The following is an 18,905-nucleotide window of genomic DNA, read 5'->3' on the forward strand; positions in this document are numbered from 1 at the left end:
TCAGAGTGGAGTGTCTTTGCCTGAAATGTCGACTGTTCATTCATTTCCATAGATGCTGCCTGACCAGCACTTTGTGTGCGCTGCCTTAAAACCCAAGTCTGCAATATTCGGTTTAACCCTCCCAGCCACTGTCCTCACATTCAGCCTGTCCAGCCCTGCCTGAACTTTGTAAGCTTCAATCAGATAAGCCATCCTTATATCGCATTAAGGCATTTGATTCAAAGCACGTCAAAGAATTATAAAGAACCACTTAAAAGAGAGGGGATGTGCTTTTAGGAGGGAGCTGCGCACCTTGAAGTCTTGTAAGTATGGCTAGCAAATAATTAAGTAATTAAGTATTGAAAGATACTTAGTAACAACTACTGAAGTGGAGGAGCATATCAGATATGGGATGGAAATAGGTGCTGAAGAAATTTGCAAACAAGGGGATGGCATGGTAGCATAATGATTAGCACAGTGCTTTACAGTTATCAGTGACCTGGGTTCAATTCCTGCCGCTGTCTGTAAGGAGTTTGTAGATTCTCCCCATAATTGCATGGGTTTCCACCCACAGTCCAAAGATGTACCGGTCAGTTGGTTAATTGGTCATTGTAAATTGGCCCGTGATTAGGCTAGGGTTAAATCAGGGGATTGCTGGGTGGTGTGACTTGAAGGGCCGCAAGGGCTTACTCCATGCTGGATGTCAATAAACAAATAAATAAATGCACAAACAATTTTAATACAGAAGGCTGAAATCCACTGCTGGCCAGAAATCTCATACATAATAGGTGAATGAGACTTGGTGTGAGCTGGTGTATTGGGAATGACTATGAACTAGAGGCCTGCATCAGGTAAGGAACTAAGTGTAACCTTGCCATTTACATTAAGAATTAATACTTCAAAAATGCATCTGTTATCAGGTATAAAAATAGACAATATTTACAAAAATAATTAGATTCTAGAATTGAAATGAATAATGGCATGATATTTACCAGCCTAAGAGCAAATCATCGACAGCTAGAAGGACAGTAAAATCTAAGAGTTATGAAATATTTAAATATATAAATAGCAAATATTTAAAAATATTGAACTAGATGTTAAAATTACTTAAATGTTATCCTCAAATACGGTGTCTCTCAAACTAACCCAGCAGTGGAAGACATTATTTCTAAGTATATTGACAATTGTGTTTATAATCTTCTACCAGGACTAATAAAAACTTCAGCTCTATCAGTTTTCAGCACGATATAATCATTTGTAATGTGGTCAGCACAGTATGTTATGTTTTGTAAGTTCAAAACTTTAAACTAATTCAAAGGAAGTCACAGGATTTTGAAATGCAGGTCTAACTTCGAGTTTACTTTAAGAGAGGTATGCACATATCACATAGTAGTGTGATAATGTATTCAATTAACATATTTATATACAACCCTTAATTATTTATTTAAATAAACAAACATGCTTAATAACACAATGAATACACAGTTGCAAGAGAATTTGGTGAACCCTTTGCAATTATCTGCTTTTCTGCATTAATTACTCATAAAATGTGGTCTGATCTTCATCTAAGTCACAATAATAGACAAACACAACCTGCCTAAACTAATAACACACAATTGTACTTTTCATATCTTTATTGAACACATTGTTTAATCATTCGCAGCCCAGGCTGAAAGAAGTATGTGAACCCTTGTGTTTAATACCTGGTAGAACCTCCTTTAGCACCGATAACCGCCACCAAACATTTCCTGCAGCCATGGATCAGACTTGCACAATGGCAAGTATGACTTTTAGACCATTCCCCCATACAAAACTGTTTCAGTTCATCAATATTCCTGGGATACCTTGCATGAATAGGCCTCTTCAGGTTCTTCCACAGCATCTCAATTGGGTTAAAGTCTGGACTCTAATTTGGCCATTTCGGAACACGAATTTTCTTCTTTTTAAACCATTCTTTTGTTGATTTACTCTTGCTTTTTGGACCGTTGTCTTGTTGCATCATCCAACTTCTATTAAGCTTCAGGTGATGGACCGCTATCTCGACATTCTCCTGTAAAATGTCATGATACAATTTTGAATTCATTATTCTCTCAACAATTGCAAGCTGACCGGGCCCTGAGGCAGCAAAAAAGCCCCAAACCATGATACTCCTTCCACCATGCTTCACAGTTGAGATGAGGTTTTGGTCTGATGTGCAGTGCCTTTTTCCCTCCAAACATTGTGGTGTATATTTCTGTCAAAAAGTCCAACTTTTGTCTCGTCTGTCCACAGAATATTGTCCTGGAAGTGTTGTGGACCATCCAGGTGGTCTTTTGCAAATTTGAGATGTGCAGCAATGCTTATTTTAGAGAGCAAAAAGTTTCCTTTGTGGTGTTCTTCCATGAACACCATTTTTGTTCAGTGTTTTTTCTTATAGTGGACACATGAACAAAGCCTTTAGCAAGTTCTAGAGATTTCTGTGGGTCTTTTGCTGTTACCCTTGGGTTCTTTATCACTTCCTTCAATATTGCACGTTGTGTTCTTGCGGTGATCTTTGTAGGACGCCCACTCCTAGGGAGAGTAGTAGCACTACTGAATTTCCTCTATTTGTGGACAATTTCTCTAACTGTGTACTGATGAACACTCAGGTCTTTAGAAATCTTTTGTAGCCTTTTCCAGCTTCATGCATCTCTACAATTCTTCTTCAAAGGTACTCTGAAAGTTGTTTTGATCGAGGCATGGTGCACATGAACAGATCCTTCTTGAGAAAAACAGGCTCTGTCAGTAACCTAACTTTATGCATCTTTTTTTATAGTGCTCCAAATAGCTTTGCAGAAGGCATTATCCCAGACTTTCTTGAACCTAGACTGTGATTGTTTAAGTGGTGTACTCAGTATTGACGAGAAGTACAATTCTTTAGGCAGATTGTGTTTGTCTACTATTGTGACTTAGATGAAGATCACACCATATTTTATGAGTAATTAATGTAGAAAACCAGGTAATTATACTTTAACAAACTTTTTCTTGTATATATGCACACAAGATTACTCAAATATTATTGAATATTAAATATTAAGTGAACAACACAGTACACTGTGGTCTAAACACTAACCATGGTACCACCCAGGAAGAGTTAGACTGCAGAATTCATGGTGCATATCACAAGATACAGTAACTCCACTTTGATCTGATACTTTGACTTCATTTCGATCCCGTTTGACCATCACTCCATTCTTCACCAGAGGCAATTCACTGGCTTTGCAATTGTCTTCAACCTATGGAAAACAGTTTGTCTTATATCTTTAGTTTCTATTGCGCTTCCTAATTGTTCCATTTCTATTTAATAAATGCAATTATCCAAAACATTAAAAAAGCTCTAAAGAAGATAGCCAGCATATATAAAATGGTAAGGCAGATTGAAATTGAACCATCTACATTACTTGACCAGAAATGGACCACAATGTAATGATAAATATTGACAAAATAGAATAGAATTCACATTACTATTTGACTGTAAACCTACTGCACTGCTTTCCAAAACCCAATTACACATTGAAATAGCAAGAAGAAACACTTACCAAGTTCAAGGAAAGCTGAGGTTTAAGAAAAACAATGGGATTTTTTTGGTAACTTACATATTCTTTTTTGTTTAAAGAATGTATTTACAACAGTAAGGTTTCTACAATTAGTCACTAGCTTTCTCCTACAAAAGCAATACAAAGCAGACATTTCGAATTTGGAGTGAGCAGAAAATACTGGAAATAATCAGTATGTCAGGGATTCTCTATGGGTATAGGAGCGGAATTAATGTGTCAGATAAATAATTATCAAGACCTTTCCCACAAAAGTTCATTATCCTGAAATGCTAGCAGAATAACAATTAGTAAAGAGTCCACATACAATCCTTTTGGTTAAAAACAGAATAAAATAATTATACAGGCACTGTAGAAAGAACAAATCCATTGATGGAATGGTGGAAAAGTGAAAGAAAGTACTAAAGATGGTGGAAATCCAAAATGAAAAGATTGTTTAACTATTCAGCAGGTCAAGCAGCATCCATACAGGGAGAAGCAGAGTTAACATTTTGGGTTAAGGTCTCATTGCCAGTATGAATGAAAGGTCATTGATCTAAAACAATAACTCTGCTTCTCTCTCAAAAGAATGCTAGAGTCCACTGTAAATTAACCAATATATTTTAAGGTTAATGATTTGAGACATGAAGTGATTTCAATAGAACCACAAGCATTTTTGCAAAGATTTCAATTGAAATGATGCAACTTTGAATTGAGAGAATAATTCAGTGACATTCGAATCAGAATCAGTTTTATTATCACTGGCATGTGATGTGAAATTTGTTAACTTCGCAGTAGTTCAATGCAATAATCTAACAGAGAGAGAGAAAAAAATAATAATAAATAAAATAAAACATAACTGAGTTACAGAGAAAAGTTGAATAGGTCAAGACTTTATTCCCTGGAGTGTAGAAGGATGAGGGGAGACTTGATAGAGATATATAAGATTATGATGGGTATAGATAGAGTGAATGCAAGCAGGCTTTTTCCACTGAGGCTAAGGGAGAAAGAAAAACAGAGGACATGGGTTAAGGGTGAAGGGGGAAAAGTTTAAAGGGAACATGGTGGGGGGGGGCTTCTTCACACAGAGAGTGGTGGGAGTGTGGAATGAGCTGCCAGATGAAGTGGTAAATGCGGGATCACTTTTAACATTTAAGCAAAACTTGGACAGGTACATGAATGAGTGGTGTATGGAGGGGTATGGCCCAGGTGCAGGTCAGTGGGACTAGGCAGAAAAATGGTACGGCACAGACAAGAAGGGCCAAAAGGCCTGTTTCTGTGCTGTAATGTTTTATGGTTCTATGGTTCTATAATAATAAATAAACAAGTAAATCAATTATGTATATTGAATAATTTTCTAAAAATGTGCAAAAACAGAAATACTGTATATTAAAAAAGTGAGGTGTCCAAAGCTTCAATATCTGTTCAGGAATCGGATGGCAGAGGGGAAGAAGCTGTTCCTGAATCGCTGAGTGTGTGCCTTCAGGCTTCTGTACCTCCTACCTGATGGTAACAGTGAAAAAAGGGAATGAAAGATGCCTGGTAATTTCTAGCCCAAATCTACTAGAAAGGGGAGAGGTATTTGGGAGATTATTGAGAACCTCTTGTCCAGGCATTAGTAACACATAGATACGCAACATAAATGGCAGTAGGCCAACAACACCCACCACCCAGCCCCTCACTCTGTGGAAGCATCTGTTGTTCCTTCATCAGTTACTCCAGAAGCCAGAGGGCAAAAAAACACAAATTTTAAATAACAATTGGTAAACAAAAGCAACTTTCTTTGATGTCAGCCTTGATCTTTTAAATGTCACTACCAAAGACAGCATTTGTCAATAATTACATCCTTTCAAGTTGTTTCTTATGAGGCAATTCTTCTTCCGAATAGAAGTTGCTATAATGGGGTGTGACAGGAATTTGTAAGTAAGTGCGTATTCACCTTTAGTCCTGGGTAAATATCAATTGTAGTCTGATTCATTTCCACATGAAGCGAGTTTTTGCCATCATTTTCATGGTTCAGTAACAGAGTAAATGTGTCCCTCTGGAAATCCTTAGCTAAAAGAAAGCTGCACTTGCTGGCAAAGTTATACATCTTCCCATCAAATGTCACATAATGTTTGTTTCTAATGAGCAGGGCTTGATCTACAAAACATTTGAAGAAAGAGTTTCAAGATGGTATACAGCAATGCTCTGAATGTTAACATTTAATTTTATTTTCTTTTGTTAAATTGAAATCAGACTTTGAATAACTCTTGCCAAGATTGGCTTGAAAACAATTGAAAACTGGATTTTGCTAGTTATGATTATCATTCTGCCCAATGTTATAAATGCTTCAGAATTATAAATTAGCTCAAAACTGGATATCCATATCCTGTAACAGTGTGCCAGTCAGGAGATTATTTATGTATCGCAAGAATAGTGTTAATGGAGAAGACAAAATAATCAGTTAAGCACGTTATCTACACAGTACAGATAATAAAACCCCACCAGTTAATGTTCAAACAATCCACAGTTCTGATTATTCCCATATATCTAATTGAATTGTGGACTATTCCAAGAACGAAAGAAATGTTCTGGTCAGTTATCTTTGCTCCAGCTAAACATTTCCCATTAACTTCCTGTTGTAACTTCTGGACTATTAATTTTTTGTACACCCACTTTATCTTCTTGAAATACAGGGTTGCACAGTGGCCAAGACTGTAGAGTTACTGTCACATGGCTTCAGAAACTCCTATTCAATCGGGTGCAGTCTGTGTGGAGTTTGTAAGTTACTAGGCAAGATGGTAGGTTAATCAGCCACTGGAAGCTTTCCATAGTGTTTAGGAAAGTGGTGGAATCTGGAGAGAATTGATAGGAATGTGAGGAGAATGGAAAAAAATGGGATTAGCATAGGATTTGTAAAAATGGCTGGATGATGGTTAGCATAGATCCAATAGCTGAAGGGCCTAATAGTCAGCACAGAATTAATGGGCTTAAGGGCCAGTTTCTGAGCTGTATTTTACTACACCTCGATGAAATCTTAAAATTGTGACAAATTAGAGTCTGTCATCCGCTGTTTTCTTTTGGAGGTACTGATATTTTCTTTACCGAGTGTCGCCAGGGGCAAGAAAATGCATGTTTGGAACAGATCCATGCAAGGTCCAGCTCTGAAAGAAAAAGTAGTTTCTGTAAAGACTTCCCACAAGGGAGGCTGCCTGAAAGGTGAGAGCTCATGAGATATAGGGCAAGCTTACAAATTGAGAAATTGGATCCTCAACTGTTCTGGATGCTGCTTGACCAATTGAGATACTCCAGAGTTCGGTTTCTGCCCTAGATTCAAGCATCTATAGTCTCTTTTGTCTCTATGAATGGTCCAGCCTTTATTTATTCCCCATTAAAAAGATTATCCTTAATCTGCTGTTTGTGAGAATTCTGTGATGTGGTTGGCTGTTCAGCCTGGTTAAGGTCATCACTGATGCCAAGAAAGGGGGAATCTGTGCCCCAAATGCCGTTATGTTCTTTGAGAATAGTGGTGGGCTCTGGTGGGTGAACATGATACATTCAGAGCTAATGTATCAACAGTGACAGATAGCCAATAGGAAGACGAACATCATTTCAGCCTGAGAAAGTCTTTGCGTCTTCACTTACTTTTGTAACACCTCAAGCAATCTCGGTGGTTTCAATACTACTAATATAACTTAGTACACTAAATAGTACATTGTGTAATGTTTTCTTTTTAAAAGAGTTTGGCATATACATCAAACACAGGATTACTTCTTGCCCTTCTCTCCAGTGCCTCCAGGAAAACAGTAATTCATTTTAGTCTTCACACCCAACCTTGACAATGCACTGCAAACATTTCAGTGTAATGTCTAAATTTCAATTCACTTTCAGTTAACTTGTACAAAGGTTAAAAGCAGGCAGAATCTGCTGACAAATTCTTGAATTCCGCAAGTAGAAACCACACTCTCACTCCTCTCAAACACTAGTCACGTGCCCACATCCTAATCTTGTACTCATGCCTCGGGCCTGTTGCTGTCATCCCACCTTTGAGCAATCACCATTGCATTGCATCCAGAAGTGGTATAACTGCTCCTCCCATTGCCAATGTGGAGATTTTAACATGGCTGCTAATTAAACTGAAAGCCTTTCCTTTTATTAAAAGGAGATTGGTGGAATGAAACCCACACTTCAAATAACCTAACTGTGTGGAAGCAAAATAGGAGCAAGCTTGCATCAAACATGACCTCAATCAGGCACTAACAGTGATTGAAATGGAAAACCATATTATATCATTAAGTTTCTTTCTCCTGCCTCAGAAATGATCAACCTTTCTCTAAGGAGCAGGAAGTATCCAGACTACTGTTTAGGCATAAATACTTGTGTCTCCCTTGCCCTTTCTTCTGTCTCCCATCTCTTCTCCTTTGCATTTTCATATTGTTTCTCCACTTCTTCAAATGTCTCCCTTCTCTCTATCTTCTTCCTTTCACCTTCTCCATCAGATATAGGGAAGTAATCCAGTTGCTGAATCAGATGCCAAAATCATCCTTTCCTCCACATGATCTGGACAAACAACCTTTATAATCCTGAGCTGGAGTCCCTTATCTGACCACAGAGTAGCATCTCCATTCAAAATCCTGAAGGTGCTGGAATCTGGAGCAACACAAAAAGTACTGGAGGAGCTCTGTGAGTCAGGCAGCATCTATGGGGGGAAATGGACAATCAACATTTCTGGTCAGGGCCCTTCATCTGGGACCTTTATGCAAAATTCATCTGGCCTGGGAAGGTCGGCCCACCACTGACGAGAGAAAGTCTGTAGCCTAACACCAGAGTTATCCACAGTGACAATTATAGATTTTATCCTTATTAGTTTTTATCTTGAGCTGTTCAGATTCATTACCACTACGACCTTCAGGGTTCTCATTTCTTTCCTGGCCAGTTTCTTGTACTCTTGTAAATGGAAAATGTCTTATGTTTTTATTGTCGCATCTAGCTATCTTAATTTAAAATCCTATTTTCTCCTTTCACAGTCTTTCTGGATGCTCATGCAAACAAACCCCTCTGACCTTTATCGGTACTTCCTTCGTACGACTTGCTTTTCCAATTATTTCAGACGGGAAAATGTCAAGGAGGATGGTGGAATTAATCAGGTTGAACATATTTTTCAGGTGAAATAAATATGATCATACATTAGAACTGAGCTTGTGACAAGGAAAAGCTGTAGCATTGAACTGGGATACCTGGCGGTATGAACAGGGAGAACTAAAGCTGGGTTAAGATGGGTCATTAACGGGACACATAGGACTTGCAGCACAGTAACAAGTCCTTCAGCTCTCTAATGTCATGCTTCACTCACTTACACTAGTCCTTCATTAATCTTATATTTCATTATCTCCATATCCAACCGCTCCCGATTCTTCTACTTAACTACATACCAGCAACAACTTACAGTGGCCAATTAACCCTTCGGCTCACAAATGTTTAAGGTGCATGAGGAATCCTAGGTACAACGTGCGAACTTCACACAGACAGCACCCAAGGATAGAACTGAAGCGTGCCCCTGCACTGTGAGGCAGTGGCTCCACCAGCTGCATCACCTTGTTGTATGGTGTGAAACCCAGTGGAAAGGCCGGAGGCAGAGAGCACAAGGAACACGAGGTAAACCTGGGATCGGACATCAGGTAGAGGGGCTGCGGGGGGAGAGGGTGGAGAAAGGCTGGGGGGTGGGGTGGGGAGGAACTCATGTCAGGGATTAGAGGGATTGGGATGAGAGCTGGTCGTGGGAATCTGGAGGCCAGAGCATGAATGGAACGCTGGTGAGTCCAGAGGTGCTAGTGGTCTAACCAAGGGTTTGGGGTTTCTGATTAGGGGTCTAGTGGCAGCTGAATTAGAAGGTCTTGATCAGATATTGATTGCTGTTGGGTTAAAGGGAATTATCATGATATTGAGATGCATTTTGGCCTCTGGGGCTGCTGAAAAAGTGGGTAAGTGAGTATCTGGTTAATTAAGGTTGTCGTAGCCATTGGGAGAAATAGGGTAGTGGGGATGAGCTCCCACTACATATTAAATGCTCCCAAATAGCCTCTAACAACCAAGTCTAGCTGCTGGCTTCACCTGTGGCTCAGCTACCTAGATTGGCAGAACCATTTCTACTGAAAGAGAAGGGGCTAAGGTCCCTTAAAACCAGTCCTTCTGGGCAAATGGGGCACATCAACCGTGATTGGTAGCTCATCCAGGAGGGGGGAAAGTCTGATTTCAAACCTCTGCTGCCTTGCGGATATACCCATGGGGAAGGCTTACAGAGCAAACCCTAAGGAAAATTCCGGAGCTGGAGTCCTTAAGGCAGTCCTACATAGAGTTTAACATTGACTACCAACTCCTGGGATACCATTGGTGCCAAACTGTAGGGTCTCTGCCATTCCTTTGGATTCATCAGCTGCGTGGAGAGGGGAGCCTGCTACACGGGCAACAGCTTGCTCTCCGTATCGTAATGACGACAGCTAGGACATAACATCCGTGGTCGACCACAACCAACAGAGGGCCTCTCCGAGTACCTCCACATTCACCTACACTGACTTCACACCAGCATCACATGAATATTTTTAAAAATCTATCTTTAAAGGAAAACAAATTCATAATTGTGGTGAACTTTAAAAATTTTCATGGAGCCACAAGAATCTGCAGACTCTGGAATCTGCTATCAAAGAACAAATTATCGGAGGAACTCAATGGGCCATGCTGTGTCAGTAGACAGAAATGGGCAGCCAACATTTTGGGCTGATACTCTGAAATGTCAGCTGTCCATTTCCCTCTGAAGATTCTGCCTGACTTGCTGAGTTCCTCCAGCAGTTTGTCACTTTCCAGAAGTTCTCAAGGTGGTTTCTACGGTAAGTCACTAGTAAGTCAGCCATCTTATGGTTGTTTTATGTGTAGTAACTTACGCTCAAAAGGGGTGTCCATTATCCTGCGTTTAAGTTTGTAATATTCTGCAATTAGGTTGATGTTGTACAGGCTCTTTAGTGTCTTTATTAACTTGGTTTCAACAAGGTAGCTGGTGATATTAGCCACATCAAACAACTGTGTTCCCAAGGGCCACAAAGGCACATTCACAACAACAGTGCAATCTCTGTAAAACAGATGCATTATGCATTAGAGAGTGAAAGAGGACAAGTAAATGAGTTTACAACTTTAAATTCATCTGCAACACAGGATCACAAACCAATCCAAAGCTGGGCTTCTCAAATGATACAATTATAGTTTGTCAATAGCAGTAATATTTTAAAAAACTTGTCCTTATCTAACATTGTCTCTATCATCCAAATGCTCCAAAATACTTCAGAACCCATGATTTATAAATTTAAGGTGTAATTAATGGATTGCAGGAAGAAAGCATTCAATTTCACACAGCAAAGGTCATAAACAGAAATGAGATTAATGACCAGATCAGTTGCGTTTAGGTCACAGAGTGACCATGTTGGCCACAACTCCAAAAAGGAAACTCATCTGTTTTACTTTAAATAACACCATGCTATCCCTACATGTCAGCTTCAAGAAACCAGATGGGCTTAAACTGATATCCCTTCATGAGAAAAAATGACATGGTGCATCATTATTTCAAATGTAACTAATTATCAAGTCAGGGACCTGCTCCAACCTCTGGAATGGAACAGATGCTAGCCTGATACACTGCGGACAGTTGTACGTGCTCCTTGTGACTCCTTAGTTCTCTGGTTTCCTCCCACATTTCAAAGATGTTCTAGTGGGTTAGGCAGCATCTATGGAACAGAGTACAGTTGATGTTTCGGGCCAAGACCATCTAACAAGACCCTTCATGAGTCTTGACAAGGGGTCTCAGCCTGAAACTTCAACAGTTTACTCTTTTTCGCAGTTGCTGCCTGGCCTGCTGTGTTCCTCCAGCATTCTGTGTGTGTTGCTTGGATTTCAGCATCTGCAGATTTTCTCTTGTTTGTGCTAGCAGGTTAATTGGTTACTGTAAGTTACTCCATTGTGTAAAGGAATGGCAAGAAGTATCAAAAATATGATTGATGAGCATTTGTGAGAGACAGTCTTAGGAGAACAAGGAAATAGAATGCAAGGAAATAAGAAGAAAACTGGGAATAATGTGATTGCTCCTTTGGGAGCTGCCAAGGACCTAATAGGTCAAAAGACCTCCTTGTGTATCAACAAAAATAGAAGGTAAGATTGCCCAGAAATTCCAGGGCATCCAAAGGGATTTGTTTGCATATGTAACCCCCTGGGTCGCCTCAGGCTCGCTCAGCTCGTTCTCGTCTAGGGGGAGCAGCCTTCGGCCCCGCCAAACTGGGTAATCAGCTGGTGTGGATGCTGTGTGAGGTCCCCGCCTCACCCAAAAACAGACAGTACACCATATGCAATTAAATGAGTACAATTTATAAAGGTTACTATAACTAAGTGATTAATAACGATACAGTATATATGAAGAGAAAATTAAAGAAAAGGCGCCAAACTTATCAAAGTCCAAACCACTTCGTGCACAGCCGTTGGAGCTCAATTACTGAAGTCTTCTGGCCACCATTCGATCCCCTCCGAACTCCTCGACTCGCAGCTCAGGACCCTCCGAACTCCTCGGACTCTCCAAACAGCTCAGGACCCTCCGAGTGGTCAACCAAGCACATCTAGCTTCATTCCCCCCCCCTCCTCGGAGAATCTCCCGACCTCGGACCCCCCTTTGGGGTCCGATCCTCGCCCAGCTTAGAGCATTGCGTCCTCTCTCTCGACCCCCTCGCGCCGATCTGCCCAAAAGCCCGTCAACAAAAGCTTACAGACTCAGAAGAAAGAACATTAATCCCCATTTGGTTTACAAAGGAATACCATTCTCGTTATCAGTAAATTAGCATTCCTGCTAGTTAACAAAAAAGAAGAAACCCTCTTTACACTCTCCCTCCACCAAATAAAAGTCATGTCCTCATGACTACTAAATAACTCGCCACCTTTCCTGCCAACACACCGTAACCCAAGCACAAACAGTGACATCTCCTCCCCACACAGTAACCCTCAGGCCCTGTTCCTCAGGCGCTACTTAGGCCAACTATCTGGGAGTTCCCTAACCCTTCTGAGACCTCCGTATCCCCTCACCTAAACCCTTCAGGCTCGGACACAACTGGGGATACCTTGGGCCCACTACCAACTCCTCTCTCAACCTCTCACTCATGCCCCATACTGCACACAGCTAACCCTCCCCGCTACACCTGACTCAATGGGAGAAGGGCCAAAGGTCTCTTCCTCAATCGAGGGAAAGTCAGCAAAAGGCAGCATGTACCACACATCCAGCACATCATCCATCGAATCTGTATTCTTCCTCATTCCTGTGATCGGTAGCTGCTGTTTGATCTTCTCCAAACGGAAACACGTGGCCTGCACTGCTCCCGCAGTCTCTTCAGCCTCCTGTTCAGTATTCACTGCACTTCTCTCCAGCTTTTTCTTCCTCATGACTTCTTCCAGATCAACTTTCAGGTTTTGCACTTCATTTGAACTGTCGATGGTCATCTTCAGGTTCCCTTCAAGCTTCCGCTTCTCTCTGAGATTCGTCTGTAATTTCTTCACCTCCGCAAACTCCCCTCTCTGGGTTCTCAGTTTGCTATTACCCTCAGTCAGACAACTTTCTTCATTCTCTCCAACTTGTAAGTCTTCCGAATGGTTCCAGATCACTTTCTCCAGTCTCTCCGTCTTCATTTCAAACTTGATTCCGTAGAGACAGTCTCTCACGAGCTGCGACCTTCGCCAGCCCTGGCACGTGTCCCGAAAACACTTTAACTCGGTAATTCTCAGCTGCTCCTGCAACGACCTCACTTCATATTCTCCTGAGGCAAATCCAAACACCAAGAGATCATCCACATACACCAAAACTCCAAACGCCTCCACATCCCCTATGGTCTTCCACCTGCCCAGCAGGAAGGTTGCAAGGGCTCCAGATATGCCCTGTGGCATCTTTTCGGACCCGAAGACTCCTACGGAATTTATAACGGCCGTCTTCTCCTTGTCAGCCCCACTCATCGGGATCTGGCAACATCCACTCCTCAGATCCAGCACCTTAAACCATTTCGCACCACTCAGACAGGCCATCGCCTCTTCGGCCCTCAGGGCCATATTCTGGTCACTGACAGTGCGCTTCTTCAACGCAATATAATCCACACACACGCTGCCTATGTCTTCCACGGCTTCAGGGGCCAGTCGCCGCAACCTCTCTCTCTCCGAGGTGTCTTCAGCAGTCAACTCCCCTCCCTCGTGGTATTTCGCAGCGTCCACTAAGAGGATCTCACCCTCAGATACTTCCCCCAGGCCGTACCACCACTGGCTCTTGTTTGAATTCGGTACCGGCCCAATGCTGCTACACACGTCCACACAAGCAGCTCGAAACCCTGGGTGAATCGACAATGTCTCCAAACAGCGCTCACCCACCTCCTCCGGGCAGGCCCCCAAGCGCACCAACAGGATATTGGTTCTCTCTAGAACAGAAATGCTGCCCGTCTCAACAGGGTCCGGACACATCAGCATTAACGATTCCTGAACCTCAGTCTCCTCCACATTTGCCTCTAAGAACTCCATTTTCACTGACCAACAACCGTCGTCTGGATAATCACCGGCACTGGTACCCCGAATCTCCAGTGTCCTCAATGTCGCCAAGGGTAAATGCTTCCAATAATGGTTATGAAACAAACTGTACAGCAACTTAACCGGCGCCCCGGTGCCGAGGATGGCTTTAACTTGACTTCCATCCATCCATAACAACACCTGTGCGCATGGCCCCTCTAAGCCTTCAGGAATAGAGTCTGCTCCTTTCGGGAGTTCCTTGGTACATTGCTGGGAACGTGCTCCCCCAGAGACCCCAAGCCGTTCCCCCACTGGGCCTCCTCTAAGTTTCCCGACATCTCTCGAATCAACGGAACAACTGATCCCCTTGACAGATCCCCTTGGCACCACAAGCAATTTATCTGCCCCCCTAGGCAAAAAGGGATACCCTAAAAACTTCCCACCAATCTCCTGCCACGGATATGATAAGCCCCCCAGCTGCGGCATTTGACTTCCAGTCAAACCACACGCATTTTCCCACACTTTCCCAGAACTGGCAGCGGTCACTTCGAGGTAATTGCGCCCAACAGTTCTAACAAAGTCACCAGCCCGCCTACTCAAACTTTCAACCTGTCCCTGTCGCTTTCCCTCAGCCAAGCACTGCCACTCACCCAACAACTGAGAGGTCCGCTCCGCCTCACCCAACACACAAAGCAATCAGCAATCACACACCCACAAAGGCACACCAGCTCTTCGCCGCAGACACAATTTAAAGAGGGTGATCACACAGCTTCCACAGAAATCAACCCCGGACGAGCACCCCACAATGTAACCCCCTGGGTCGCCTCAGGCTCGCTCAGCTCGTTCTCGTCTAGGGGGAGCAGCCTTCGGCCCCGCCAAACTGGGTAATCAGCTGGTGTGGATGCTGTGTGAGGTCCCCGCCTCACCCAAAAACAGACAGTACACCATATGCAATTAAATGAGTACAATTTATAAAGGTTACTATAACTAAGTGATTAATAACGATACAGTATATATGAAGAGAAAATTAAAGAAAAGGCTCCAAACTTATCAAAGTCCAAACCACTTCGTGCACAGCCGTTGGAGCTCAATTACTGAAGTCTTCTGGCCACCATTCGATCCCCTCCGAACTCCTCGACTCGCAGCTCAGGACCCTCCGAACTCCTCGGACTCTCCAAACAGCTCAGGACCCTCCGAGTGGTCAACCAAGCACATCTAGCTTCATTCCCCCCCCCCTCCTCGGAGAATCTCCCGACCTCGGACCCCCCTTTGGGGTCCGATCCTCGCCCAGCTTAGAGCATTGCGTCCTCTCTCTCGACCCCCTCGCGCCGATCTGCCCAAAAGCCCGTCAACAAAAGCTTACAGACTCAGAAGAAAGAACATTAATCCCCATTTGGTTTACAAAGGAATACCATTCTCGTTATCAGTAAATTAGCATTCCTGCTAGTTAACAAAAAAGAAGAAACCCTCTTTACACATATTACCAGGCATCACAGAGTTAACAGCATGAAAGCATGAAAGTATGCCATGGACCGGGTTTTGGAAGTCCATCACGGATCTGGTGAAGCCTATTGCTAGGAAAATACGGGGTGCTGGGGCAGCACTAATGCAGAGAATGAGTGTGCGTTCCTTGGGATAAGTCCCAGGAGCAACTTTGAAGGTTTGGTGAGGCTGGTGGAGGGATGGTGGAGGCAGGTGGAGGCATTTGTTTGCAAGGGTGATGAGGGGTATTGAGAGGACAGAAGGGGCTGAAAATACAGAGTAAAATCATGGATTCCATGATTAGGAATTTGATGAGTATTAGGAGCTTTGGGATATGCAATTCAGTGTGGGGTGGAGATTTGGGTGAAAATAATTGTAAATACAGTTTTCTCCACGTTATGGAAAATGAAGATAAAATTACAAATGCTGGAAATCTGAATCAAAAACTGAAAATGCTGGAAGTACTCAGCAAGTCAGGCAGCATCTGTGGAAAAATAAACAGTACACAGTATGCTTCTGTGACCCCTATTGAGTTCTGATGGAAGACCACAGAACCATAACGGTGACTATTTTTCCTTCTGTAGATGCTGCCTGATTCGCTGGATTTTTCCAGCACTTCCTGTTTTTGTTTCTCCAGGTTAAATTGCTTTCATTGTTGACACATAACAGTACCATGTGATATCACGTGAATGATACGACCTTGAAATTCAACAGAAGTATAAGTACGAAAAGGAGGCTTTTAATTTCTTGCTACTTACTCTGAACTGTGTTTGTAGAAATTTGCAAGTGGCTTTTGGATCCTGATTGTAGCTTTAGTGAGTTTTGCTTCTGCCCATTTCACTGTTTGGTTTGTTGCCTGTTTGAAAGTGAAGAAAACTGTTAATCTCATGAGGAATGTCAGAGATGGGTGGACAATGGTAGAAATAGAAAGGAACAGTGCAGGCAAACGACTAAGGGCACTGAGTATCTTATATTGGAGCTTGTTGAGCCCATACATTTTTATTTCATGAGTTACTGTATTTATATTTTTGGTAAAGTACTTTTACATCACAGGCCCCCTTTTCCTATCTCCCAGTTGTACTGGACAAACTTAGTGGGTCAGTCAGCAGCTAAGGAAGGGAATGGACAATTGATGGTTTGGGTCAAGAACCTTCACCTGAACAAATGATTCTAAACACAATTAACGTCATTTATATGTTCAACTAGTCCCAAATCAAATCACATCAATTCATGGAATTTAAATGGGTATTTTATTATTCTATTCCTAGCAGAATTCATTTGATGATGTTCTGCATCAATGTTTAGATACCTGGACCAAGATATTCTGCGCGGGCCATCCTGAGAAGCAAGTAATCGTGCCTACCAATATGGAAGGCAGGCAGGGAAATGGGCGAAGCCAATGAGCACACTTAATGTCTTATTAAGTGAAATTCTCTCAGATATGAGAGAAGCAGTTTTTCTTCATGTTAGTTAAACAGCTCCTTCAGCAAATGTAAAGTACTGCTGAAAGTCTACTGTTTACTCAAAGTTATTTTAACTTGCTTGCTTTCCGAAGGCTGCGCTGTCACATTTCTACATGACTGCTGCTATATTAATGTTTTAGTGGTCCTGAGAGATTTTCCTTCTACAAATGCAAAAATTTCAGTAATTTGCTGCAATCCTGGAATTTGTATAAATGCCTCTGGGGTAAGGCTCATGTTTCCCCGTAATCAGTTACTTCAATATTTGCTTTTATATGTCTTTGTAGGCCAAATGCAGAGCTTTGATTTAAGGTGATAATGTAAATGAAGTAAAATTGATGCAGTCTGCCAAATTATGCATTTCTCAAAAGAAGTGGAAATTGGGAAAGAGTACCTAACTAATTTTACTTTGCAACACTGACCGGGATTATTATACTAACTAAATAAGATGAACGAGCTGTGAACCAAAAAAATATCTTTATAAAAAATTTGGATGCAACACCAAATATTAGGGAAGCAATGTGTTCTCTGTCACTACACAACACTTTTTAAACTTACCAAGTCAAAAGCTTGCTTGGTAACATCAAGCACTTTTTGCAGTTTTTCCAGCAGCCATGTATCCTGAACCACCGTAGGTACAAAAGACCGAATTTTCTCTAGATATTCTTCAGTTTTCTGTTTCCAATCGTGGTCTAATTCTTTCAGCGTTACATCACGATAAGCCTCCTTTAGAGTAGCTATAGGCTCTGAAAGTCAAATTACCTCAGGTGTTAACATGTTTGCACAAGGATTATATTTGCTAGTAGACATTGACAACAATTCCAAGATAACTTCCTACTCTGCATCTATAATAAAACTTGTTATACTCTAATTATGCTTTCCCACTTTCAGAGGCCAAAAAGGCTAACTGAGGCTGTACGCCCCTGCTCAATTATTCCCTTTGCAATTGGTCTAAGTGGTAAAAAAAAGAGGACATTGGTGTTGTATTTAAATTTCTACAGTCACAGAAGGGCAGCTTCAGTGACTCCAGCTCAATGACTGCTGTTTCACACATCTTTTAGTGCAGTTTTGTAGTGACAATGATTGGGCTGTCAATAGGTGGAGAACTCAACTGGAAGTTTCTAGGAAGGCTCGGTGGAAGAATGTGTGTTCTTCACAACATAGAATGGGTGTTCTTTAGACCATTGAGTCTGCGCCAGCTCACAGAACAATCCCATTCCCCTACTCATTTTGCCTTCCATCAACTCCCCACCCCCACCAGATGTTACACCTCAGCCACACAGACTGAATTGCAGCAACAAATTAGCCCGCAAACAGGCATTTCACCAGGAAGTGGGAGGAAGGGGAGGACCACACGGCTGTGGAGAGAGCATGAAGGCACCAAGATGGCACAGAGTCTGGGGTTGGGACTGCGATTCAGGAGCTGTGAAGCAACGGCTCCATTCTACTACATCACTGTGCCTCCGTAAATGAGGAGTAGAACTGAAGGACCTGCTTCCAAGCTGATATTACAGTATGGCTGAGTGAATGAGGCTAATTTTCCTGTTCTTGAGCTGAGGTTCAGTATGCAGATGACCATCAGGGTGAAACAAATGTCATAAAGTTCGGCCAGCAAATTAGAACCATTACCAGCACAGAAAATTAGACTTTTGGCAATAGTTCCAACCAGTCATTGAATCTGAATTCAGTCTCAGAGTTGTGGATGAACCCATCACTGACCCAGAGCAGGATCGGTAATGCCATTCCATATTTACTACACGGCAAAGGCTGAGGACGCAGAAGGTGAGTCACTTCTTTTAAAACTGTTTTTTTTTTCTCTTTACTGGTTTCAATTACTTAATTTACATGGATTATTTTATTCTTAAGAATGATCTTTTAATCAGTT

At 42.0% G+C, this 18,905-nt stretch overlaps 1 protein-coding gene across 1 annotated transcript in view; it reads right to left on the reverse strand.

Annotated features, from left to right (window-relative positions):
• LOC132399349 (uncharacterized) overlaps positions 1-18,905 on the reverse strand; it is a 215,820-nt gene that overhangs the window by 21,229 nt on the left and 175,686 nt on the right. Inside the window, exons 56-60 of the mRNA XM_059979603.1 lie at positions 17,579-17,766; positions 16,319-16,416; positions 10,451-10,635; positions 5,470-5,672; positions 3,071-3,233 (exon numbers count right to left, since the gene is read on the reverse strand). Coding sequence (XP_059835586.1) covers positions 3,071-3,233; positions 5,470-5,672; positions 10,451-10,635; positions 16,319-16,416; positions 17,579-17,766 — 837 coding nt within the window. The remainder of the gene's footprint in view (positions 1-3,070; positions 3,234-5,469; positions 5,673-10,450; positions 10,636-16,318; positions 16,417-17,578; positions 17,767-18,905) is intronic.

Source organism: Hypanus sabinus, chromosome 9 (assembly GCF_030144855.1).
Source record: "Hypanus sabinus isolate sHypSab1 chromosome 9, sHypSab1.hap1, whole genome shotgun sequence".
Lineage (NCBI taxonomy): Eukaryota > Metazoa > Chordata > Chondrichthyes > Myliobatiformes > Dasyatidae > Hypanus > Hypanus sabinus.